Source organism: Globicephala melas, chromosome 1 (assembly GCF_963455315.2).
Source record: "Globicephala melas chromosome 1, mGloMel1.2, whole genome shotgun sequence".
In the NCBI taxonomy this organism is placed as follows: Eukaryota; Metazoa; Chordata; class Mammalia; order Artiodactyla; family Delphinidae; genus Globicephala; species Globicephala melas.
Window position 1 is genome coordinate 73866835 of NC_083314.1, and position 27980 is coordinate 73894814.

Here is a 27980-nt window from a genome sequence, read left to right on the forward strand (position 1 = left end):
TGAAGAGACAAATGAGAACCACAATGAAGAGAAAAAGAACACACACACATCATCACTTCAAGGTCATCAGATTTAATCCATGGAATATTAGAAAAAAAGGTGCTGTCTTCAAGAAAATATGCCAATTATTTAGAGTATTTGGAGCTGTTTCCTAAGATTATAATGAATATTCTTCCTTAATTAGAAAATGTTTAGAAAATTAGGTGCAAAACACATTAGAACTCAAATAAATATTTATTTTTTCTCACCACCCCCAATTCTAAATCATTTACTTATTACACGTTTTAAATATTGAAGTCTTATAGTTGTTAGGCATTTCAATATACATATTATCTTAAATATTACAAATGTTTTAAACACTAAATAGTTAAAGATTATTTTTCAACAGAGAAAATAATGTTTTTTTAACTTTATCATATCAATCCTTCTCTTTTTATTGGAATAAAGCCCCATATCCATTAAAGAAACAATTTTAGCATATTGACATAATTTAAAGTTACTAAATGTTAGGAATTTGATTAATTGCCAGTCACAGAAACCTAAATGATGATGGCTTAAAAATGTGAGGAATTTGTTTTTCTTTACCTAAAAGATGCTTATCCCTGCAAAAATTAAGTCTTTGCAAGGAGATTCACAAAATTTAATTGGGTCATGAAGCGTCCCTACCACTTCAAGTTCTACCCTTCACTCATGATATTATCTTCCTCCTACTGAATTTGACTTTTATAAAATTGTCAACGTTCTGTGCTCCTTCTAGCTTTCTTTTCTGTCATGATTAGCACATGGATTCCATCCTAAAGGTTGTATCAGGGTTGTAGCAACAATTTTCCCATTTGAAGTAGGAAGAAAGAAGAACAGAAAGCCTTCCCTGTTGAGTCAGCCTCATCCTCTCTGAAGAGTTTTCCCAGAAGTACCACCCAACAACTTCTGCCTACATACCATTGCCCAAAATGCAGTCATATGACTACTCTTATCTGCAAAGGGAGTGAGTGGGGAATCTGGATGTTCATCTGGTCACATTATTGCCCCATGTTGTTACTGAATAAGGAGAGAGTGAACGTTTGGTGGGCATCCAGCAGTCTCTGCCATAACCTGTCAAGCACCTTGGCTTTATGGTGTAGGTGAACTGATATTGCATATGGAACAGACCTCTAGGTTTAATTTTCTCAAAACTGTGAAAAATTAGTCAAACCTTGTTTTACACTCTCCATGCCAATAGATACTTCAAATCCATGCCCTATAAATGGGATAGTCTTGCAGCTCACTGTCCTTGAATTCATCTTGACAAAATTTCAAGCCTAATTTGGGTTTATGACCACCCCCAACCACTGGTCCTCCATCAGGCCTCTTTGCCATTAGATTGGATTCAACTAATTGCATTCCAGGTTCTCTCTATGTTTTTAATTGGCAGGAGTACAATTCTCATAGATACTTGGATAGCATGATTGTAATCAGTATGTCTTACATGTCAGCTTCTGTATCTGAAACCACAGCTTCTAGAGTCTTTCTAATGAAAAGAGGAAACTTGAAGGTACACAAAGGTAAGATATAGAGAAAAGCTCTAGAAGGTAGGACGAGGGGCAAGAGAAGTAAGGAGATTGGGAAAGATGGTCATGAGTGAGATCAGGAAACTGGAGATTTGGGAAAAATCTAAAGAGTCTGGGGTAGGCAGGTGCTGTGATTAATGCACATTGTGGAGAGAGATCTCTAAAGAGGAATTTTGGAAAGTTTTACTGTGTGCTGTATGTTGCAATATCCATCACGTCTTACTGCTCCCCACTCTTGCCACCTACTCAAGAGATAGTCTATAAAGGTCTGTGTTACTGTTTGATAACTTGAGGGGTTAAATTTCTGTATTTTTTGAAAGTGCCAAATTGCCAAAATGGATATTGAGAGATATTAGAAGGCCAATTTATTGGGGTACACTAGTGTCATGACTTGTAGTACCCAACATCTGTTCTAGGGAATTCAGTGAGGACACAATTGTGGGGTAGATTCCATAAACCTCCAGATAAGTTATGGGAAATCCAATACTCATGGCTGATTCATGGCCAGAGACATACATATAAGTAATATGATAGAAATTCTCTATTCTACCAAAGCACGGAAGTAGGTTAGAGATGGCTGGGTGGGGACATCAAGGAACAAAAAGTCCCTCAGCTAGCAAGCATTTATTGAGTATGTATTTCATTTGAGGTGTTATTCTATGTTCTGAGAACAATGATGAACAAGATAGACAGCATTCCTTCCTCTCAGGAGCTTATATTTAGTGAGCTTAAGGTAGCACACTAAGTCTCCTGCAGGGACCATATTTGAGACAAAGAAGCAAAGTGCATGGAATGATGATCTGAAACCTACAGAAATATGGACATCTTAAGAGATGCCAACATAGAGGAATGATCTTGAAGACCGAATGGCATGAACCAGATGTCTACATGGATTAAAAAGGGACTTTTAAAAGAGGGCTAGACCAATATATGCCTTTCTGCACTGCGTCCCACACACACCTGATCCTGGAATTGTTCTCAGAGATAAGTGGAAGGGGGAAATATTCGGTTGAGTGAGAAAACTCTGATATATCTGAAATTAACCAGAATTGGCAAGATTAAAGACTATTTATCTGGCAGTATGGAGAATGGAGATTAGAAATAGAAGTTAAATTATAAAAAATACGAGAAAATTATCATTGTTGTACATTTTAGTTCGTGACTTATTCTATTTTTATTCTGTACATCTGGTTACAAATCTAATTGAACAGGAATCATCCAGAAATCATTCTGGTGTCAGTATGTTTCATGGTAATTAAGATTAGCATTTGGATTGGCATCAAGATATATTCTAGAAGATATTAATGACCAGTATCATTAGAAAGTTTTCCATGTGATTTTGAATTAAATGAGTCTAGTATTAGAATAAACTCACTTTTATGTTGCTGACAACTCAAGGATCACTGCAGATGTAAGAATGGGTTTCAACTTTTCAGTGAGATTCAGGTAAACTCTAATAATAGAGTAAGTATTACATTTATGGGAGTTTTAAAGGTAGTGTTTTAACCAAGTGCAGTGTAGGAAATGTCAGTGATATCCTTGCTTTAGGACTGATATCTTGAGATTTGAGTATATATGAAACATTTGGCTCTGATTTAAGGCTAGGAATGATGAGTAGGTGCCAGGTTTGGGCTCCATCAGATTTTGAATCAAGAGTAAAAGAGTCTAGATGCAGATGTTTACTTTATTGCTTTCTTGAGGATGTTAAAATGTAAGATGTTGTGTAATCAAATACCCAATAAGTTGGGATCAAGTTGAGAGAGAAACTCAAGTTTCCTACCATGGGTTCAGGCTTAGAGAAGATCAGGAAATGGACTGCTATGTTGTACAGTAGGTCCTTGCTTTTTATCTGTTTCATATGTAGTAGTGTGTATCTGTTAATCGTCCAATCCTAATTTATCTCTCTCTCTGTCCTGCTAACCCCTTTGGTAACCATAAGTTTGTTTTCTATGTCTGTGAGTCTATTTCTGTTTTGTAAATAAGTTTATTTGTATCATTTTTTTGGATTCCACATATAAGTAATATCATATATTACTTGTCTTTCTCTGTCTGACTTACTTCACTTAGCATGATAATCTCTAGGTCCATCCATGTTGCCTCAACATGGTATTATTTCATTCTTTTTTAGGCTGAGTAATATTCATATACATATACCACATCTTCTTTACCCATTCATCTGTCCATGGACATTTAGGTTGTTTCCATGTCTTGACTATTGTAAATAATGCTGCTATGAACATTGTAGTGCAGGTATCTTTTTGAATTATAGTTTTCTCCAGATATGTGCCCAGAAGTAGGATTGCTGGATCACATGGTGACTCTATTTTTAGTCAAACAACAGATTTTTAATGTAGATGAAACAGGCTTATACTAGAAGAAGATGCCATAAAGGACTTTCATAGCTAGAAAGGAGAAGTCAATACCTGGCTTAAAAGCTTCAAAGAACAGGCTGATTCCCTTGTTAGAGGCTAATGTAACTGGTGATTTTAAGTTGAAGGCAATGCTCATTTACCATTCCAAAATCTTAGGGCCCATAAGAATTGTGATTAATCCAACATAAATAACAACACCTTTTTTGACCCACCTCCTAGAGTAATGAAAATTAAAATTAAAATAAACAAATGGGACCTAATTAAACTTAAAAGGTTTTGCACAGCAAAGGAAACCATAAATAAGATGAAAAGACAACCCTCAGAATGGGAGAAAATATTTGCAAATGAAGCAACTGACAAAGGATTAATCTCCAAAATATACAAGCAACTTATACAGCTCAATATCTAAAGAACAAACAACCCAATCCAAAAATGGGCAGAAGACCTAAATAGACATTTCTCCGAAGAAGACATACAGATGGCCAACAAACACATGAAAAGATGTTCAACATCACTAATTATTGGAGAAATGCAGATCAAAACTACAATGAGGTATCACCTCACACCAATCAGAATGGCCATCATCAAAAAATCTACAAACAGTAAATGATGAAGAGGGTGCGGAGAAAAGGGAAACCTCTTGCACTGTTGGTGGGAATGTAAATTGATACAGCCACTATGGAAAACAGTATGGAGGTTCCTTAAAAATCTAAAAGCAGAACTACCATATGACCCAACAATCCCACTACTGGACATATACCCAGAAAAAAACATAATTCAAAATGACACATGCACCCCAGTGTTCATAGCAGCGCTATATACATTAGACAGGACATGGAAGCAACCTAAATGTCCATTAACAGAGGAATGGATAAAGATGTGGTAAATATATACAATGGAATATTACTCAGCCATAGAAAGGAATGAAATTGGGTCATTTGTAGAGGCAAGGATAGACCTAGACAGTGTTATACAGAGTGAAGTATGTCAGAAATAGAAAAGATCGTATAATAATGCATATATGTGGACTCCAGAAAAAAGGTATAAATGATCTCATTTGCAAAGCAGAAATAGAGACATAGATTTAGAGAACAAATGTATGGATACCAAGGGGGGAAGGGGTGGGGAGGGAGGAATTGGGAGACTGATATTGACACATATACATTATTGATACTATGTATAAAATAGACAACTGATGGGAGCATACTGTATAGCACAGGGAACTCTACCTAATGCACTGTGGTAACCTAAATGGGAGGGAAGTCCAAAAGGGAGGGGATATCTGTATGTGTATGGCTGATTCATTTTGTTGTGCAGTGGAGGCTAACACAATATTCTAAAGCAACCATACTCCAATAAAAATTAATAATAAAAAAAGAATTGTGATTAATCTACTCTGCCTGTGTTCTGTAAATAAAACAACAAAACCCGAATGACTGCTCATCTATTTATAACATGGTTTACTGAATATTTTAAGCCCACTGTTGAGACCTTCTGCTCAGAAAAAAAAGAGGCCTTTCAAGATATTACTGCATATATTTTTTAACATCTTTATTGGAGTATAATTGTTTTACAATGGTGTGTTAGTCTCTGCTTTATAACAAAATGAATCAGCTATATGTATACATATATCCCCATATCTCCTCCCTCTTGCGTCTCCCTCCCACCCTCCCTATCCCACCCCTCTAGGTGGTCACAAAGCACTGAGCTGATCTCCCTGTGCTATGCAGCTGCTTACCATTAGCTATCTATTTTACATTTGGTAGTGTATATATGACAATGCTACTCTCTCACTTTCTCTCAGCTTACCCTTCCCTCTCCCCATGTGCAAAAGATTGTTATCTTTGCAAATCTGATAGTATTTCAGTGTATTTTAATTTACATTTTTCCTAATATGACTGAAGCTGAGTGTCATAGATATTTTTAATTTTTTAAATTGTCTCTTAATTTTGTTGCTTCCCCCCCCCCCAATTTGGACACAATTTTGTTCTTTTCAGGTCTCCACTAGAGTTCCCAATCTGATTAATTGAGTAATCAATCTTTCCCCCATTAATATTACATCATTACCATATACTAAATTCACGTGTATTTTTGATTTTTTACATTATAATTTGTGACACTCGTTTATACATGAATGTAGTTCTGTTTTAATGATGAGAATCTACAAAAACTTATTAGTGACGAATAAAATGCACAGATCTCAAATGTTTAGTTTGATGTATTTTGACAATTGCATCTACTTATATATCTACCTCCCCTCCAATATAGAACATATCCATCACCCCAAGAAGTTCCCATATACCTCTTTCTGATCAGTGTACAATCCCCATTCTAAAGCAATCTCTTTCTGATTTACCACTACAAATTAGTTTTGCCTGATATTGGATATTATATAAATAGAATCATACATTATCTTCTCTTTTTTCTTTTTTAAAAAATTTGACATAATGTTTTTGGGAAGAATAAATGTTTCTGCATATATCAGTACTTTGTGTTTTTTAATTGCTTAGTATTTTACCACTATATGAATATATTATCATTTATTTATTCATCCTCCTGTTGACAAATGTTTGGGTTGTTTTCAGTTTGGGACTATAATGAATAGATCCTTACAAAGATTCTTGTACAAGTCTTTTTTTAATAAATTTATTTATTTATTTTTGGCTGTGTTGAGTCTTCGTTGCTGTGCACGGGCTTTCTCTGGTTGCAGTGAGTGGGGGCTACTCTTCGTTGCGGTGCGCAAGCTTCTCATTGCGGTGGCTTCTCTCATTGTGGAGCACAGGCTCTAGGCACGTGGGCTTCAGTAGTTGTGGCACGTGGGTTCTAGAGCACAGGCTCAGTAGCTGTGGCACATGGACTTAGTTGTTCTGTGGTATGTGGAATCTCCCCGGACCAGGGCTCGAACCCGTGTCCCCTGCACTGGGAGACAGATTCTTAACCACTGCGCCACCAGGGAAGTCCCCAAGTCTTTTTGAGGATATATATTTTTATGGAATATGGGATAAATATCAAGGAACATAATTGCTGGGTGAAAAGGTAGATGCGTTTGAATTTAGAAACTGCTGAACAGTCCTTCGAAGTAATTAGATCAGTTAATACTATCACCAGCAATGTATGAGAGTTCCAGTTGCTCCACATCCTTACCAACATTTAATATTATCAGGTTAAAAATTATTAGCATTCTGATAAATATTTCATTGTATATTTTATTGTGGCCTTAGTTTACCTAATGATTAATGAATGGTCTTAAGCACATTTTCATGCATATATTGATCATTCATATATCTTCTTTTGTCAAATCATGCTCAAAGGTTTTGCCCAGTTTTAATTGGATTGCTCATTTTTAATTTTTTGTGACAAGTTGTTGTAGAGTCTAGGTACAAACATTTTTTCCTATTCTGCCTTGTCTATTTTTTCTTAATTGTGTCTTTTTACAAGCAAAAAATTAATTTTGATAAAGTCTAACATCAAATGTTTTTAGTGGTTAGAGCTTTTTGTGTCCTAAGAAGTCTCTAAGCAGATCTTAGGTCATGAAGATATTTTCCTAAGTTTTCTTTCAGAAGTTTGACAGATTGTGTTTTATGTTTAAGATTGTGACACATCTCAAGTTTCTATTTCTTTAGGGAAAATAGACATGTTACCAGTGTAAAGCTTACCCTTTCACCGTCTACCTCTCCATTTATTTAGGTCTTTAATTTCTCTTAGTGATATTTTGTAGTTTTTGGTGTAGAGGTGTTCTATATATGTCATTAGATCATTTACTAGGTACTTAATGTATTTTGATGCTATTGTAAATGGTGTTGTTCGAAATTTTTTTCTTTCTTTCTTTTTTTTTTTTTTCTGGCCACGTTGCACAGCTTGTGGGATCTGTTTCCCAGCCAGGAATTGAACCTAGTCCCACAACAGTGAAAGCACCAAGTCCTACCAATGGACCTAACCACTCCCTGAAATTTTATTTTCCATTATTTTCCCAGTATATGGAAAAGCAACTGACTTTGTATTTTGACCTTGAATCCTCTAGTATTATTAAATTATTAGTTCTAGTAGGTGTTTTTCTTTTGTAGGTTACATAGGTTTGCTATGGACACAATCATATTGTTTAAAAATAGCAATATTGGGGCTTCCCTGGTGGCGCAGTGGTTGAGAGTCTGCCTGCCGATGCAGGGGACACAGGTTCGTGCCCCTGTCCGGGAGGATCCCACATGCCGCGGAGTGGCTGGGCCCGTAGGCCATGGCCGCTGAACCTGCGCGTCCGGAGCCTGTGCTCCGCAACAGGAGAGGCCACAACAGTGAGAGGCCTGCGTACCGAAAGAAAAAAAAAAAAGCAATAATTTTACTGATTTATTTTTCTAATTTGTATGCTTTTTATCATTTTTGTCATATTGCAGTGGCTAGGAAAGATGGTACAATGTAGAATACAAGTGGTGAGGGTAGACTGTTAACTACAGTTTCTTCAAAGTTATCCTTTATCAGCTTAAGGAAATTTTCTTTCATTTCTAGTTTACTGAGAGTTTTTGGTTTTGTTTTTAATTATGTATTGAGATTAAACGTAGCTATTGAGAGGATTCCACTCTCTGGATCTTATTCTCCTAGAGTGTGTGGGAATAAAGAATGCTTGAATTATGTTCCCTGAACCCCATACGGGTCATCCATGTGAGAGATCTGACTGGTGGAGAGAAGTGAACAGAACTTAGCAGAGAGAAGCATCAAGAGTTTTGCTTGTTGTATTATTTGTCTTTTTTTAAATGAGAAAACTAAGGTCCAAAGAGATTATCTAACTTGTTCAAGATCATACATGTCAACGTAGTAGCTGTTAACACTTGATATGTCCTCAAGAAGCAGTGTAAATGCAAGACTGTAATATAAACAGAGAAGAGAGTAAAAAGTGGACATTTGTGGTCACTGTCCCACAAATCTATACCAGTGCTCCCTGACCCAGAACACTCCCTCCATGTTAGAATTATTACATTGGTCAGTTAATGCAAATCTGCTGAAGACCCACCTACAGTTGTGTGTTGTGTAACAGGGCGTGGGGAAAATGTACCACAGTGTGCTAGAAGAAATCAGAATCCAGGGCTCTAGAGGCAACTCTGCCACCGCTGCATTGTGTGACCCTCGCCACTGTCATTGCACCTCTATGGCCTTCAGTTTCCATTTGAAGAGAAGGGACCTGAATTAGACCAAGAGACCTTAATGGATGGTTTATAGGCTAAAAACCACCATATAGTCCCCTTAAAAGAAGTGAAACAGTAAGGTATAAGCCATTGGGAGGGCTCTCTGACTCAAAAATCTCTCCTATTCTTTCTCTCTTTCTTCTTCCCCCACTTCTAAAATATCATCAGCACTTTCTTTTCTACAAGGCTGAACCTAGTCCTTCTTTTATTGGTGGAATAAAACCCCTGGACCAGTTAGTTTCTAAGTTTCCTTCCAGCTCCAATATTCTGAATATGTGGGAAGATCTTCCCTTTGGTCCTTAGGAGGTTTGAAATTCTTTCATCTAATTAAGGTCTGTTAGTTACTACACCAAGTTTGCTTATCATAGGGTAATAAAATTACCCACATAAGTTAATTCATATAGAGCTCCTAGAACAGTGTCTGGCATTTGTTAAGGGCTCTGGAAATATAATTCACTGTGACAGATTTCTTTCACTGTGACAGAAATGTATGGATTAGAGTTGTTCAAGTGTTGCACAACTTCTGGAGAAAGGATCCAGAAGGAAGTCCCCTGGAGCAGGTGCAGACATGGTTAGTTCTTAGGAACAATCTTCTGGATCTGAGCCTTCACAGCTGGACCCTGCCCAGGGTGTGGTTCTTATGTTGGTGCGCTTCACTTTGAGTGAGACTTGGGCCTTAAATGGACTTTGCCATCTCCAGTTCTTAATATCAGAGCCTCCAAGACTGGATAGAACTTTTTCAGATTTGAAGTCCCCCGGCTTGCTGAATTACCTCAGGGCAGGCAGCACAGAGCCTTTGCAAAGTTTTCCATACAAATGAGGCAAAACGACTACCCTGTTGCTACCAGCTGCCACCAAAACATTTCCATTATCTCCCTTGGATCTACAATTCACATCATGCCCTAATGTGGTGAAAATGTTTAGAATTTCTTGGGTACAAATTTCTCCCAAGATTTCCCTAGTAGCCAGTTGTTTTGCTAAATTACAGAAATATGTAAAATTTGTTGCTACTCTCAGTTACCCAATAGAGAAGACAGTGTTCACTGTTGGCTCATTCTCACCAAAACCACACTGATTTTCAGATCAGACATAAATTTTTCTTATGACTTTATCAAGGCTGAGAACTCAAAATTAAGATGTGATTGGTTATATAGATAAAAAGGACAGTTTAAATTCTTTCACATCTGAGTTGTGGTATGAAAGTTTTATTCTATCCTTCACATATGTCTGATATTGAAACTCAGTGTAAAGTACCCAATACCAGACTATACGTGTTTTCAAAATAAACATTTATTAGCATAAACCAGAGTTTTCATTTTGAATGGGAGTCACATTATGATCAGCATGCACTTTGTATCCTGTCCTTTTCTCCCCTGTAACCTGGACGGTGGTCATCTCTGCTGCAAACTTTGTTCTCCCAATGCCCAATTTTACAGTACTCATCTCTTCTTCTCATTTCCAAGGTAAACATCCTCTCCACAAAGCATTATTGAGTATAACTTTAATGAGTTTATTAAAGTTCAGTTTATTAACTTTCTTGGTAGGGTGCAAACAAATTAATTTTATTATTTCCAATAACTTACCCTAACTTTATTGAATCTTCTGGTTTTTCACCACTAAAAGAAATCTCTAGCACGTCTTCTAAATTTTCCAATCACTTTCAGGTATCAATAAGTAGTCGTCTCCTCAGATAGTAAAAAAAAGAAAGAAAAGAAAAGAAAATGACAGGGAATTCCCTGGCAGTCCAGTGGTTAGGACTCCAGGCTTCCACTGCAGAGGGCACCTGTTCCATCCCTGGTCTGGGAACTAAGATCCCTCATGCCATGGCATGGCATGGCCAAAAATAAACATCAATCAATAAATAATTCTTTTATTTATTTTTAAAAAAAGAAAAGAAAATGATGGAACAAATCTGATCCATTCTAGAACTTGACTTTCTCATCTGATGGTGTCTTCCTCACCCCTCTCTCAGCTTAGGGATGACTCCTATTTGGAAGTCTGCAGCAAGGAAATGAGATGTAATCAGTGTCATTTTTCTTTTTTTCTTCACTTTCTTCTCGATACATTAGCTGCTCTTTGGGACCCCTCAGGAAGTAAGGAGGAGCAGGGTAGGAAGAGTTAATGAAAAAAGACAAAGTCTTCTGTGAGGAGTGGGGCAGTTATATATCCTTGTCTTGTTCCTGATCTTAGAGAAAAAACTTTCAGCTTTTCACTGTTAAATATGATGTTAACTATGGGTTTTTCATATATATATATATATATATATGTCATATATATAATAAATAGATAGATAGATAGACAGGTATGACCTTTTTAATGTTAAGGTACATTCCATCTATATTTAATTTAAGAGTTTTTAACATGAAAGGATATCCAATTTTGTCATATGATTTTTCTGCATCTATTGAGATGATCAGACAACTTTTAATCTTCATTTTGTTTCTGAGCTGTATCACATTTCTTTTAAAAATTTATTTATTTTTGGCTATGTTGGGTCTTCATTGCTGCATGTGGGCTTACTCTAGTTGCAGCTAGCAGGGGATACTCTTCATTGCAGTGCGCGGGCTTCTCATTGTGGTGGCTTCTCTTGTTGTGGAGCATGGGCTCTAGGCACGTGGGCTTCAGTCGTTGTGGCACAGGGGCTCAGTAGTTGTGGCTCACGGACTCTAGAGCTCAGGCTCAGTAATTATGACTCAGGGGCTTAGTTGTTCTACGGCATGTGGGATCTTCCCGGACCAGGCCTCAAACCCTTGCTGTATGCATTCGCAGGCGGATTCGTAAACACTGCACCACCACAGAAGTCCCTGTATCACATTTATTGATTTGTGTAATGTTGTGCTATCCTTGCACCCAGGGCTAAATTTCAGTTGATCATGGTATATGATCCTTTAATAATTTGTTGAATTCTGTTTGCTAGTATAAATTGTTGAGGATTTTTGCATCTATGTTTATCTGTGATATTGGTTGGTAATTTTCTTTTCTTGTAGTTTCCTTGTCTGTCTTTAGTCTCAGGGTAATGCTGGTCTTATAAAATGAATTTGAAAGTGTTACCTCCTCTTCAATCTTTTGGAAGAATTTGAGGAGGATTGGTATTAATTCTTCTTTAAATGTTTAGTAGAATTTTTCTATAAAGCCATCTGGTCCTCAACTTTTCTTTATGGGAAGTTTTGATTACTGATTCAATCTTTTCCATTGCTATTGGTTTCTTTAGGTTTTATATTTCTTCATTATTCAGTCTTTGTAGGTTGTATGTTTTAGGAATTTACTCATTTCTTCTGGGTTTTCTAATTTTTTGGCATATAATTGTTCATAGTAGTTTCTTATGATCCTTAGTATCTCTGTGTTATCAATTGTAATGTCTCCTCTTTCATCTGTGTTTTTATTTATTTGAGTCTTCTCTCTTTTTCCTTAGTCTAGCAAAAGTTTTGTCAGTTTTGTTTATCTATTTTACAAAACTAGCTCTTAGTTTCATTAATCTTTTTTTTAATCACCTTTCTAATCTCTATTTCATTGATTTCTGCTCTGATCTTTGTTATTTCTTACCTTCTACTAACTTTGGGCTTAGTTTGTTCTTTTTCTAGTTCTTTGAGGCCTAATATATGTTCTATCTTGGAGAATATTCTACATGCTATTGAGAAGAATGTGCTTTCTTCTGATGTTAAATGAAATGTTCTGCATATATCTATTAGGTTTGGTCTATTTGGTCTAATGTGTAGTTTACATCTGATATTTCCATATTGATTTTCTGTCTTGATGATTATCCATTGTTGAAAGTGAGGTATTGAAGTCCCCTATTATTATTATTTTTGGCTATGCTGTACAGCATGCAGGATCTTAGTTCCCCAACCAGGGATCAAACCCGTGCCCCCTGCAATGGAAGAGTGGAGTCCTAACCACTGGACTGTTGGGGAATTCCCCCCTACTACTATTGTTTTGCTGTCTAATTCTCCTTTCATATATGTAGATATTTATATCATAAATTTAGGTCCTACAATGTTGGCTACATAGATATTTACAATTGTTATATACTTTAAATTTTTTTTTTTTTTTTTTTTTTTTACTGAAGTATAGTGATGAGGCAGCATAGTGCAGTGATGTCTAGTAACCCCTGGGAAACAGCCCAATCTGTGGCTGGTTCATCAGACAGCTCCTCTTGCTGTCTTCTCGTGGGCCCCATACTGACCATTTATCCTTATGCTACCAGAATATGGGCTTTTTTTTAAAACATGGGAATGTCTGTCTTTCATAGGGACTAGGTTTAGGATCAGGGATGTCCAGGGAACCAACTTTGGGGCACAGAAAAACTAATAAAGGCTAATTACTATTAGGAAATGAGCTGGCCTTCTGTGCTTGGTGCTTATCTGAGGAGTCACTCTATAAGCTACTTGCTTTGCTGTCATTTTTGATTTCCCATTTAAAAAAGGAACATGAAAGTAGATTAAGCAAGATTAAATTAGTTAAATAGTTATTCAATAAAAGGCAGAAATGAAAACTGATCATTCTAGCAAAAAAGGTATAAATCCTCTTCAACAGAACTACCCCAAAGGGTCAAAGTAACTTGTTCAAGGCCACATGGTTATTAAGTGACTGAGTTGGAATTTTAACTAGGTCCACTTGCCTCCAAAGCACATGCTCTTAGCCTTTGCACTGTAATGCCTCTTTCTAAGGATGATTCCAGGAAAGTCCAGAAAAGCAGGTTGAAGTGCCCTGGCCAGAGCACACACCAAGGACATAAGAACAGCTAGGGCCAGTTTTCTGCCAGCAGGAAGTGGACAGCCAGGAAGGATACACACAGGACAGCCAGGTTTACAGGATTTCCTCCCTGCATACTCTACTCTTTTGGCTGCCATCACCCGTTCTCCTCTCTCTTGGATTTCTTGCCTCTGGTACCTGAAGAGTGAGAGGCCATTAAGCCTTTATCACATCCTGAGAGAGGCCACAGCCCAGGTGTCCTGCCTGTCCTTCAGCATGAACAAGGACCCTCAGCCCAACAGAGGTGATGCTGGTATTTTAATAAGGATTTAGGATCTTTTTCCTGACCATGTTTAGAATATTTTTGCAATTTTGAGACTTGGTGGCAACAAAATAATTAATAATAATCACCCAACCATAAATAATGGAATCTATTAACAGGCCATATGAATAAACATCTGCAGTTATAGATCATGTCCTCTGGGACAATCTATTTTGTCTTCAGATTTTTCTCATGATGAGTTGAAAATAAATGTTTTCCAGAAGTGTCCATATGTAAGTCTTGCTATCTCCTCAGGAATACCACAAAGAAATTTTCTTCTAAATACCTGAAGACTGTGCTCATGCTCCCTCAATCCCAAGTCCTGGATCTATTCCTTATTTTGAGCTCCTTCTCCATCCTGGTCGCTATGGGAGAGGGAGGCAGATAAACAAATGAGAGCAACAGAAGGGAATCAGTGGTGCTATTTACAGGGGTTTACAGATGTACACAGGAAAGGACAGCCACACCGACCAGAAGCCTGATTTCAGATCAATTATTATAGAAAGGCAGCCTGTGAGCCCCAGTCATTCTGACAACCATCTCAGGATGTCAGTCTTTACCTTCTCCCACCCAGGAAGCATACGTCAGTGACTCTTACCTGTGAGTTCAGCCCCACCCAGTTCTAAAGCCAATCCTGCATGAGATAGGTGCACATTAAAAACCTTGTCCCGCCAAGAGTGACTGAAATGGGTCTTCCTGGAAAATATCTATCCCATTATTATGGTGGTAGACACCTGATTGACTTAGTATCCTATTAGCTCTTCAGATCATCCTTTGATTATGCACACCCCAGATAGACAGAGTAATTATTTCATGCCATTTTTTTCTCTTAGGGACTCTAAAGTCTCTATCCCCCAGCCCATACAAGACAATGTGGACATGATGGACAAGAGATATGTTTCTTTCTCTTTAAATTAATTAATTAATTAATTATATTTTTGGCTGCATTGGGTCTTCGTTATTGTGTGTGGACTTTCTCTAGTTGTGGCAAGCAGGGGCTACTCTTTGTTGTGGTGCACTGGCTTCTCCTTGCGGTGGCTTCTCTTGTTGCGGAGCACGGGCTCTAGGCATGTGTGCTTCAATAGGTGTGGTGCGTGGACTCAGTAGTTGTGGCTCATGGGCTCTAGAGTGCAGGCTCAGTAGTTGTGGCACATGGGCTTAGTTGCTCCACGGCATGTGGGATCTTCCCAGACCAGGGATCGAACCCATGTCCCCTGCATTGGCAGGAGGATTCTTAACCACTGAGCCACCAGGGAAGTCCCGAGACGATGTTTCTTATGGTTCTAACTGCTCAGTGATGTTCTTTGCCTGATAATATAATCATTTATTCATTCACAGAGTCAACAATCATTTATTCCATGTCAAACACCGGGAATGCAAGGGGAACAACTCAGATGGTTTCCTATTCTCACAGAGACCACTAATAATTGACGTATTCAGTTATTTGTCAGAGGGATTTCACCTTGATGCTAAACCAGCAGAGCATGTAGCTCATCCTTCATTACAGTATCCCAGAGAGGGTCTTCTATGTTCTTACGTGTGTTATATACTGATGTTCTTCAGACAAGTATCTACTTCCACTGCTTTGGGCTTACCACTCCCTGCATCCCACCCCATCTTCTTCACCTGGATAAGCCTCCTACTGATAACCCCTTCTCAATTCCCTAAACTTCTCAGCTTCTGAAACTTCTACCTTCATTCTTTTTCAGTTCCCTGACTTGGGACTTGTCATTGCCCAAAACTGCTTCTCCTCTAAAACCCTAACCACTCCTCTCGAAATCTCTGAACAACTTTCCATCACTTGAACTTTCTATCACTTTCCTTTTCCCCAGCCCTTCCTCAGTAAGATCCTCTTTCCTACCACTTATTTCTGTTTTCACTTTTTATCAACCCATTTCCTGATCTCTAAGTCTTGCCAGCCACTTGAGTTGCTTTCTCATCTCAAACTCCCTGACTCTGTCAGGCTCCCAACACACTTTTCTTACAAGGCTCCAACTTTGAATCGGTCAGGCTGATAATCTCACACTGACCTCTTGATTGTAGCTTGACAGGGCACATTGGTGCCGCTTAGCAAATGCAGGTTTTCAATCCAGTGCTTGTCTTTATCCAGGGTCTCCTTCCCTCTCAGTGATTATTTCAGACCCTTACCATTTTTCAGAAGTTTCCTCTCCAATCCAGACTCCCTGACTCCTGTTAAGCAACTTATCCTCCATTTCACCCCCAAAACACTATGAGGTGTAGTGCCCTATTTTCTACCTACCGTAGCTGACATTTATTTTTATTTTCACCTTCTGTCACATTTTTTCCTTCCAGAAATCTGGGAATCATCTTAAATGACTACTTACTCCTTATGGTCACATCCAAAGAGCAAAGTCTTCTTATAGATTCTACAATTAACTCTCTCTCATATCCATCCCCTCCCCTGGACACCCTTTGGCACCCTGACAGTTTAGACTCTCTTTTGCTCTCTCTGGACTGGTGCAGTGGTCTCTTCATGAATCTCCCTGACTCCAGACTTCCCCCATTCTAATTCCTCCTTCAGGCTGCAGTCAGAATGCATGCTCTAAAATGCATACCATCCTTCAATGGTTTTTTTGTTCCCTTAGCATAATGCTCTTTCTGATTGAAAAAGCTTCCTTTTCCTTTCTTCATGTTCTTGACTCTGTTAATAAAATACTATAGTTGGGAGAAAGCTTTTGTCTTTATTTTTTTCTCTCCTTTTCTTTCGCTTAATCTTCTACATTATATGTGGAGAAATATATCTCAATCTTGAAGCCGGAGCTCTCTGGTGGATTTGTCTGCCCACAGGCCACATGAAGTCTTTTCTCCTCCACGGGTAAACTCAGTAGGGCAGGTCTGACTTCTGAAGGCTGAAGGTAAAAACATAGGATCTTGGATCCCAGTTGCAAACTAATCTAGATTCCTCAAAGTAAAGCTGATGTTTTGAGCCTTTTCTGAATTCTGTGTCTCTTACTGCAACATTTCAGAATCTGCAGAGGGTGGAATGTGAGTAATTAGCATTTACAAAACATTTATAATGGACTCTCCATCATCTGGATCCTATTGATACCTTCATATCACCTAGTGTCTTCACATTTCAACACCAATATCTCCTGACACCTGACCACCAAGCAGGCTGTGACCAGCCATATCAAACTACCTGTCATCGCTTAAATAAGTAATACTGTTTCATTTGTCTGCATATGCACAGCAAAGTCTTTTCCCATTCTGATTCTCCATGCTACTCATCCTTTAATTCCTGTTCAAGTGTCATCATCTCTCTAAAGTCTATTATTTGCACCAAGTCAAGGTGACCATTTCCTCCACTGTGTTCCCAAAGTTTCTTATACTTTCGTCTCTTACAGCTGTTTTTACGTGTTATTACAATTACTAGACCATATCATTTTGCAGCACCAAACTCTCCCTTATTCATCAATGTACCCCCTTGACCCATCGCATTCACCTAACACACATGGCAGCTAAAAAATTTCTACTGAATATAATAATATGGAAGTTATAGGAAGAAAAACAGGATTAAAAATAAATACCTATAATGAACCAATCTTTGTATAGAGTGATCCAAATATTACAAAGAAGCTAAGATGTTTCATTAGAGAGACAAAATTACCCTGTTTGAAATAGTAGGGAGTGATGTTAGCATATGTAGTTGAGTTCTTGAGTAGTCTAGAGTTGAATAGCTCTTGAAGCAAAGCTACACTTAAGGGCTTCCCTGGTGGTGCAGTGGTTGAGAGTTTGCCTGCCGATGCAGGGGACACGGGTTCATGACCCGGTCCGGGAAGATCCCACATGCTGTGGAGCGGCTAGGCCCGTGAGCCATGGCCACTGAGCCTGCGCATCCGGAGCCTGTGCTCCGCAACGAGAGAGGCCACAACAATGAGAGGCCCGCGTACCGCAAAAACAAAAACAAAAACAAAAAAGCTATACTTAATAGCAAGGCAGGGGGACCTGGGAATACTGAGGGTCTTGCTACTCAATCCCTGCCCACCATATCTTAGACTTAAGAACAACTTGATTTCATTACCATAAGGACCTGTTTCCCTTCAAATTCCAAAGATGGGCATAAATGAGGACAAGCATAGAAGAAAAGCAGACCCAAGTCCTAGGTCCTCTGCTTAACACTGGAAAAGCTGGTTTGAAGGAAATAAATCCAGCCCTATTTGCAGAGACTGACACCTTGACTCTGGATTACCATCTTGACTCTGGATCATGGTGCCCACAAGGGCAACTCTGGAGTTGTTCTGTGATCTCTGGCTTCTATATTTTCTGGTCACTTCCACCTGGAAGGAGAGAATTGAAAATGGCCTATTGCCCCCCACACACCATACATGGGGGACAAGCATTGCTTGATATTCTAATGTGAAGTGACCCCATTCTTGGTACTTGCCTTTCCTTATGGGAGTTGTTTCCCCTGTTTACATAGTGAAGGGACTGAAGCAGAGACTGATGGAGCTGGGATTACAGCTGAACCAAATCATAACAGCTTGGGAATATTTTGTTTGTTTTCTTTGGTTTTCAGCATCTTTCTGCCAGTTCCGGCCACCTCCCTTTCTCTGGGGACATGCTGAATTCAGCAAGTCCAGCTCTATCAGTTCTGCCCCCTGAGCCCATTGGTTTCTGGTCATATGATAAAGCCTTTGGTGCAGGCAGGACCTTCCTCCTTCCCTCCTCCCAGCACACTTGCAACCAAAGCTGAATATTGCTGTTCTGGGGCTTCCTGCCAGCCTTACGATTCAGCTCACCATCTCCAGCTACCTGGGTCATGGCTTTGCTATTCTTCTTGATCCTTGGTGAGTATTTCTGCTCCTTTTGGTCTAGGCTTCAGAATACTCTGGAACTTTGATTGGGGGAATCCTCTCCTTGCCCATCTGGTGCAGATCTATGTATCATTCAAGGAAAGGCTCTTCCTTGCTCTCCTCCTTTCTCTATACCTGGCAATTATTCTAAATCCCCAAAGCCACTTAATCTATACCCAATTTATAATCCACCTTGATTACCAGAAAATTTCCTATTTCCCTATATTTGCACTAACAAATTTGTACATAAATTTTCCTAAATGCACTATTTATAAAAAGACAAATAAATGGACCAAGGTTAGCAGCAGATAAAGCAAGAAAAGGAAGTAGAACTGCAGGCCAAACAACTTTCATTTATCATATTGTGTTTCATTTATCAAATGTGTTTCATATAATGTTTCCCTAGTTTTTCCCAGTTTCTTATTGCTTAGATTAATTTAGAGTAAATGGGGATTTTGGAATCAAAGAGATCTGAGTTTCAATCCTTGCTCTTTGATTTCTTAGCTGTCTGAATTTTAAAGTTACTGTATCTCTCTGAAATCTCATTCTCATCTATGAAATAAAGATAATGGTATGTTCCTCAGACGTTTGTTAGGCACGTTTTCACAAGATAACAGTGCCTTCTAGGTCCCTTCCCTAATCAATCACATCCATTTTAATTATCTTGTTGATCCAGTACATCACTGAAGCCCACACTGGTTTCTCAGTTGGACACTTGTGTGCTCTATGCAGGGTGCTGGCCACATGCTTAAACATCTATATACCCCTTATATCACCTAACAGATAGTCCCACCCATTATGAAGGTGCTGTTGAATTTCTCAGACTTACCTTCAGTCACACCTCCTTCATGAAGCTTTCCTTATCTGTGACACCCATAGTCATCCACCCTGCTACAGAGTATTCAAGTCACTTTTGGGCTATGTCACTTTCACACCTACATATCAGGTTCATCACATTCAGTTTCCTTTGCATGTACACATGTTTTGTGTTCTTTATTAGACATGTAGGGTGTTATGTATAATATAATTTTGAGTTTTAGACAATTGCACACAAGGTCTCATTGTGTCTGGGAGTGGCCATATCCTGAAAACTAAGGACATGGGGTTATTAAGAAATTATTTGGAAAGCAAGTATTTGGAAGAAAATATTCCAGGACAAGCCAATGAAATACATAGATTTACCTAAAAAGCTCTAGGCTGGAAGTCCAAAGGTATTGACTCCTTCAGAAAGATCCTATAAGATGGGATGGCAGGCGGGGTTGGGATGATGAGTTCTGCAGTTCAAAGGCCATTGACATGCAACAGGTTTCAGGACTCTCTCTACAGCATTAGGAGGGAGCCTAATGAATAGAAGAGTCTGATCATGTAGACATCCTGTAGGGAGAAACTCTGGTGGTTCAAAGATGTGGTGGTGCTTAAACCTGGAAGTTTGGAACTCAATGTAGAACTGCTTTCTGACCTATTAATCAGGGTTCAGCAAACTACAGCCTGCAAACTAAGAATGGATTTTACATTTTTAAATGGTGGAAAAAAATCAAAAGAAGAATAATATTTTGTGACACATGAAAATATGTCAATTTCGTTGTCCATAAATAAAGGTTTATTGGAACACGGCCATGCTCATTCATTTATATATATATGGCTGCACTAATGCTACAATGACAGAGTCGAGTAGTTAAAACAGACTATATGGCCCACAAAGCCTAAAATATTTACAATCTGTCCCTTTACAGAAGAAGTTTGCTGACCCTGGTCTAAATGCTGTGTCAGTGAACACAGACATATCCTGCCATTTTTCCCTATGCTCTGTGCTGTTTCCTATGACATTTTTATCTTCCCCAACCAGTGTGTCTGCCCGGAGACCTCTAGCATGCTTTCCTTTTGAGCCCAGATGCTGCATCACCACACTTTTACTTTAGGTGGTAATCACCAATCAGTCTAATTGACTAGAATAGAAAACCAAATCCATCCATGCCTGGGGTAGAGCCAACATCAGATGTAAAGGGAACATGATGGGTCAGTTAGCTATGGTAGAACTGGTTTTGTGGTTCCTAGTCAGTGTCCATGTGTCCTTTGAGACTGGTCATTCCAGGAAGAAAAGGTCCCAACAAGGACTAACTTTGGAGGCTGTGTATTTACCACCCTAACTGTCCCACAAAGTTTGGCAAAGACTTTCTAGAGAGTTGCATTTTTGAACAAAGCCTTGGAAATTGACTACATGATCTCATTCACTTCTATCTTTTTTCCTCAGCCTTTTGTACTGGACTTGGCCTCTCAGGTAAGATTTTTGGGTTCCTAAGAGGGAGGACTTTAAGCTCTGGAGAGTGGAAATTCTGAAACTTCTCTGGGCCATGGAGAGAGCCTCTGGTTCAAAAAAGCCCAAGTAGATTTCCTTTCTGGTTTCCCAACCCACCCACTCAGTCTTATGTGGGTAGATTTCCACATAAGAAAAAAGTTGGGTGGTTTATCTTGCAAAGGGATTCCTTTCCACTTGGCTTCTGTGACCCAAGGCTCTCGGCCACATCTAAGTAGCAGATGGCTTTGTTTCAGGCTCAGAAGACACCTCACCCCCTGGGAAACAAACTTCCTTTTGCCCTGCTGAATTCTACCATTTCCAGTTCTCTCTGCTAGCTTTAATGGTACAATTGAACTAGAAATGCATCAGCTTCTGTGCAGCATATGGCTTCACCAGCAAAGTGCAGGTTGGATTTCAGCCACCACTGGCCATTTCTGTGAGGAGTCTTTGGGCGGAGCACAAACAGCTCAACTGAGGAGAGAAATGGGCTGCACAGAGAGAATTAGTCTGTGGGAGAGGAAGGCTCTGATGGTCCAAAATCAAGGGGATTGGCTGTGGATTATGAGTTTCTTTGACATTCCCTTCAGCCTAGTCTTTCTCTTGATAGTAGAGGCTTTACCAGAGAGGGGCAGCTACAAACTCCTCTATGAATGTGGAGGATTTTATACCCTGATAGATGCAGTTTGATTCCTTAAAGGAGTGCTGCTTCTGGGTTTCAGTCCAATACTCAGATTACTTGGTCCTTCTTCTCTGACCTCCAGGGCTATCCCTTACTGCAAGTGCCGGGAGACACCTGCTCTCTTTATAGCCTTCTCACATCCTAAGATGTTTCTCCTCCACCCCTGGGTCCCTCTTTCAAGACCTCAGCTAATAAAGTAAGCTAACACACTGCCTAGGACACACTGCCCTGACGAGCCCCTCTGTTCTTCTCTCTAGCTTTCAAGTCTTTTCTCAGACCTTCTCTCCCCTCAAGCTGGATTTCTTTTATACTTATTCTGTGTTCCTCTCTCTCTTTCACACTGTCTCTCTGTCTATTTTTAAAAACATATTTCTTCTTTCTTAGGAGGTGTTCTAGTCCTCCACTTCATGAAAATGAACATTTATTTAAAACCAGAGTTTTATCATTCAAAATAAAATGAAATAACATATGCATGATTCTGATAGCTAATATTTGCTGGAGTACACAATAATGCCTATCCAAGCTCTAATCTTAGTTACAATGACCCAAAAATTATTCCTAGATGACTCTTCTTGAATTATATTTGTACTCAGATATACATGCCTTAAACTTTGGTGTGCAAAAATGGAGACTTTTCTTAGTTTTTATAGTTTTATTTTAATTTCTATCTCTAACCTCCATTCTTCATATTGCTTCCCTCAAGAAATTATGGAAGAAAAGGAGAAGAACAAAAACAAATGAACAAACCGAACATAAACTTCCCAGTGTGATTTAAAATCATGTCAGACTTTTTTCACTCAACAGCTTCTTCTGGGGTTGATGCCAAGTTCTAGGGAGTTTATGCAGAGTTGAGACAAGGTAGGCAGTGGAAAATCTTGTCCTGAGAAATTGTATTCCATTTTTTGCAGGGATCTGGGTCATTCCATGTGGCCCATGTTGTCACATGTTATACTGTTCATATTCTAACAGATCACAGACCACCAGTCTGAATGTGGCCCCTCCAGGTTCAACAGACCTCTCCATGGATGCATGGCAAATTTAGTTTTTTTTCTCACTCTATCACTCTGGGGCTGAGAGGACTTGGCGGGATTGCCTCAAGCCTATTAAATATAATCTCTTTGAGGGCAACAATGCTAACTATCTTGTCATCACTATTCTCTGAGTTCATAAAACAATACCTGGAATGTAGTATCCAGAAGTTTATTTCCTGGTGGGCTCTTCCCTGGGCTCCCTACACAACCGTCTCTACTCCATGTCTAAGTCTTAGTAGAAAGGAAAGAATTTCTATTAGTCTTTTCTACCTCACAGTTGTAGTCAAGAAGCAGAAACACATCCTGGATTCCTCAGAAATTATCTGGAGGCTCTGTGAAGCATATCTCCTACTCCCAACCCCTTGAATCCTCTAGACTCAGTTTTGGGGCCCTGAGACTCTGAGGCTCTGATTCTTCCTTTGCCCAGTATTCTCTGTATTTCTTCTGAGCTGGGTTCTTGGACATGGGAAAATGTCATAGAAGTAGCAAGGATGAGTGGTGGTGGATCATTGATACTGGGAGAGAGAGTTAGGTTGTTCAGCGCAAATTATATCCAGACACCTTGCCTCAATCTAGCTGCCATGGGGGGAGACAGAGACATGAGGAAGAAAGGACAAAAACAGATATCATCTCTACACTCCTGTTCTGACCTGGGTTTTCCACTATTTGACAGTGTGGCCATATGACCTTGAATTTCATGAGGATCATTTTCTTCATCAGTGAAATGGTGGGGTAGACTTGATGATCTCTATAGGTCCTTCTTATCCTGACCGCCAGTGATTCTAAAAACTCTGCTGGATGTTCAACCAACCTCTTTCTCTTAATCTTCAAACACCTAGATATGACCGCTGGTTTTCAAAAACTAGCAGTCATATCTAGGTGTCTTGAAATGGAGTTTCTTGGTAGGGTACAATTAAGAGTGTAGCAGGGCTAGAACTCAGAGATGGCGTTCTGAAGCTCCTCTTCCCTTTTGGCCCCTCCTTTCTCATCCCTCAATTTTCCATGCACTGGAAGTGGTGGAAGAATTCTAAGAAGACTGCATACATGCCTGAGTACTCTCTGGGCTTCTCCCAGATCTCCAGCCAATATCTCATTTCTTTGCAGAGTCTTCATCCAGAACGCGACTGGTGGGAGGTCGCCATCGCTGTGAAGGGCGGGTGGAAGTGGAACGGGACGGCCAGTGGGGCACCGTGTGTGATGACGGCTGGGACATGAAAGATGTGGAAGTGGTGTGCCGGGAGCTGGGCTGTGGAGCAGCCACAGGGACACCCAGTGGTACTTTATATAAGCCATTGGCAGAAAAAGACCAAAAAGTCCTCATCCAAGCGGTCAGCTGCAGTGGGATGGAAAGTAAACTGATTCATTGTGAGCAAGAGGAAGATGTTTTTGATTGCTCCCACAATGAGGATGCAGGGGCTATGTGTGAAAGTGAGTATGGCAGGGCTCAAGAACTATCTGCCAGCTGCCCACACCCCACATGACCACTCTTTGTCCTTATTCTCCACCATGAACTAATGGCTAATTGGCTCCTTGTCCTTCACATCTTACACTTCCTCAGTTGTGGACACTGGAGACAAACATTATCCTCAGGTAGAATTGCTACTCATCCTTGGTTGAGCTAATGATTTTCTCTTAGTTTCAATCTATATGAGAACCTGTTTCTCTTCTTCACACACACAAACATGTACAAATCCAACAACCACTAAACATTTGCATCTAGAGCTCAGGTGGAGTTATGGGGAAGAAATGAGCTCCCAAAATATAATGCATGCTTTTTCAGTTCTCAAGGAGTCCACCATCTAGCTAGGTAGACAGGAGACACTCATAGGAAACCAACACACAACAACTGTGTGTATATCTATCTAGCTATATATATACACACACATACATATATATGTGAATATATATATATATATAATTGTTGTTGTTGTTGTATTCCTTTGCTCCATTCATATATTTGCTTTCTATGTATTAATAATTTCTCTCTCTGTGTCTATCTCCTCCTCCATTAGACTGTGATTTGGCTAAAGGACTAGTTCATGTCTTCTCTTTGTTACCCCACAGTTTGTTATCAGATAAACAATCACTAAATGCTTGCGCCCTGATACTGAGGTCTCATTCTTATTTCTTAGAAAAATTCAGTGTTAGGAGCCCCGTTTTCTGGGAAAGATGTGTTCTTACAAAGAGCAGACGCTTCATCTTTCTTTTCCCATAGTTCCAGAGACTGTGCGGCTGGTTGGTGGCCCTGGTCGCTGCAAAGGGCGAGTGGAGGTGAAGCACCGAGAGCAATGGGGCACCGTGTGCAAAGCAGGCTGGAATCTCTCAGCCGCGAAGGTGGTGTGCCGGCAGCTGGGGTGTGGGAGGGCCACACTGACCCAAAGATGCTGCAACAAGGATACACAGGGCCAAGGGCCCATCTGGCTGAGCGAGGTGTCATGCTCAGGACAAGAAGGAAACCTTCATGATTGCCCTTCTGGGCTCTGGGGGAACAATAACTGCACCCATGATGAGGACACATGGGTCGAATGCGAAGGTAATGCCTATAAGTCCAGCGACTAGGTTCATTCATGAATTTGATTAAATGGAATTCTATTCAACCAATGTTTACAGAGAACTACTCATGCATCACATAACCATGGCAAAGTTATTTAAGTGTGCTGCTCATCAATTGTCTTGTTTTTAAAATGGAGATAATGATACTTACCTTTGTATATGAAAATGCTTTAAATGTATTAAGCGATGTATTAATATGAACTATTATTATATTGAATTCTATATAATAGGAAAAGGACACACCATTCCATGTACTTGTTGAAGTCTCCAATTTTAAAAAACGACTAGAAAGTCATTCATAAATATTAGATTTTTATAAAATAAATGGGAAAGTGAAAAGATCTTAGTTAAGGAAACAGTCCTGGGCCACATGGATTGGAACCTAGAGCAAGGGCTATAATCACAGAAACTAATCATATAATCACAGAAACACAGGTAAAGAGTTTCAAAAGTGCTGATGGGATTTGAATGAGGATGTAGATGATGTTATTTTTTCTTCTTTCCATGCCTCTCTCCATCCCCTGACCCTGCAGATCCCTTTGAGTTGAGGCTGGTAGGAGGAGACACCCGCTGCTCTGGGAGACTGGAGGTGCTGCACAAGGGCGAATGGGGCTCTGTCTGTGATGATGGCTGGGGAGAAAAGGAGGAACAGGTGGTGTGCAAGCAACTGGGCTGTGGGGAGTCAATCTTTCTATCTGCCAAAGCCCGGAGAAACTTTGGCCTTGGAGCTGGCCGCATCTGGCTAGATGATGTTCATTGCTCAGGGAAGGAGCAGTCCCTGGAGCAATGTCGGCACAGGTTCTGGGGGCATCACAACTGCAACCACAAGGAAGATGTGGCCGTGACCTGCTTAGGTAAGTCCTGTAGATGGAACCCAAGGGGACTGACATTGAGGGAGTTGAAGAAGAGTGTGGTGGGGGTGAACTCTGAGGATAAGGGTTATTCTACCAGTGCCATACAGCTGCCCATAATTGTCACCTACTTTGTGTGTTCTTCAAGGAATTTAATTGAGACATTCTAGTAGTGAATAGAATGATAATAATAATAATAAACCCCATACCATACAGTTATTGAATATGAGAACAAAAAGCATTTTGAAAATTATTGAATTAACACTTTTATGTTAAACATGAAAAAAGTAAGAGTCAGTCAATAAGTAACTTTCCAAAATCATAAAAATTGTTTTCAAATGATAGGGCAGAACTAAAATGACCAGTATTGACTCTTAACTCAGAATTAGTTGTCTTAGATGACCTCAGTCCTCAAACTCTAAGTTTAAACTATAGAAAATTGTCCCATCTCATTCTACCTATTGTCACTCTCCAGATATTAAGTTAACCTGTGGGAATGGGGCTGGGCTGGGGGGCTCTTTGGGAATGCCCATGAGTGTCTTTCTAGAGAAGCCAGGATACTAACCCTGAACTGCAGACCTCTATGGGGGAGTGAAGGAAGAGATCCTGTCCCCGATGTGAGTCCGGAAATGCAAGCATAGCCATTGGGTGACTGACTCAAGAGAGTCACAGTTCTGAAGCCCAGCTTTTTAATCAGGGTGGGAAACTGGCATGCAGGGCTGCCTGGTTAAATGCTCAGCTATGGAACTGCGTAAGAGCTGATAGTGGACCAAAGATATGAAGAGCAGCTAGTGCCCAGAAAAGGAGGGCTTTAGTGACAGAAGACTAGGGTTTGAGCCTTGCTGCTGCCATTCTGAGGCTAGTTAATCTTAGATAGTCACTTAACTACTCAAGACCTCAGTATTTTCACTGTTAAAAAGGGAGACACTTGTCCCATTCCTCTTGAAGAGTTTTGTGATTGTGTGAGGGTGAGAAGTGTTAATATATGTGAATACTGTTTGTGACTCATAGGGGAGCTGGTTGAATTAAGTGCCTGGGACACTGTACCAGATTCTGACATGGTCCACATCAGTGTGAGATATGTGTGTGATTATGTCTGGGAGGGTCTCTGTTTCCTATTCTGGAACCCAGTCTTCTTTCTTGGCCTCTTTGGGTCTGAATGAAATAATCCCCTCTTGGCATGTCCCCATCCTTACTGTACATTCTTCTTCTCTTTACAGAACTGTAGCCTGGCCTTCTTGATGCTTGACCTGATCCCTGCAGGATCCCTGTGTCTTTTGCTTTCTTCTGGGCCAGAATGGCCTGGCATGAGCACTGAGACTGCAGGCTTAGCTACCACTCCCTCAGCCCCTCAGCAGGAATCTGAACACTCTGCTTATACTTTGCTCTCAGAGCCAAGCACCCCTATCATTGCCTGGAGATATGAGTTGTTGAATTCTCTCTTGCTGGGGAAGATGAGCTCCCAGTCGCCCTCTCCTCACTGCTGACCCTTTGGCATTGGTTCTGGCCTCTCCTGCTTCTTCTCAACCAGCCTGGCATCCCCAGGCCTGTTACTTTGACCACTACAGGCCCTTTTCAAGACAAGATCTATGTCTGTAAAGAACATGAATGGAATGAGACAACAAAAGAACATTTGAAGGGGAATATGG

General features: G+C 39.8%; 2 protein-coding genes across 2 annotated transcripts in view; one reads left to right on the forward strand and one right to left on the reverse strand.

The window, feature by feature from the left end:
- LOC138842599 (uncharacterized) overlaps positions 1–27980 on the reverse strand; it is a 120606-nt gene that overhangs the window by 36748 nt on the left and 55878 nt on the right. The window lies entirely within an intron of this gene.
- CD5L (CD5 molecule like) lies at positions 14062–27659 on the forward strand. Its single transcript, XM_070046844.1, has 5 exons — positions 14062–14098; positions 24032–24355; positions 25143–25460; positions 26014–26334; positions 27552–27659. The coding sequence occupies exons 1-5, from the start codon at positions 14062–14064 to the stop codon at positions 27557–27559; spliced, it is 1008 nt and encodes a 335-aa protein (XP_069902945.1). The 3' UTR covers positions 27560–27659.

Coding starts and splice junctions, on each gene's coding strand:
- CD5L (XM_070046844.1), top strand. CDS start 14,062: ATGAACAAGGACCCTCAGCCCAACAGAGGTGATGCTG. Junction 14,099..24,031: donor GCCCAACAGAGGTGATGCTG/GTATTTTAATAA, acceptor ATTTCTTTGCAG/AGTCTTCATCCAGAACGCGA. Junction 25,461..26,013: donor CACATGGGTCGAATGCGAAG/GTAATGCCTATA, acceptor CTGACCCTGCAG/ATCCCTTTGAGTTGAGGCTG.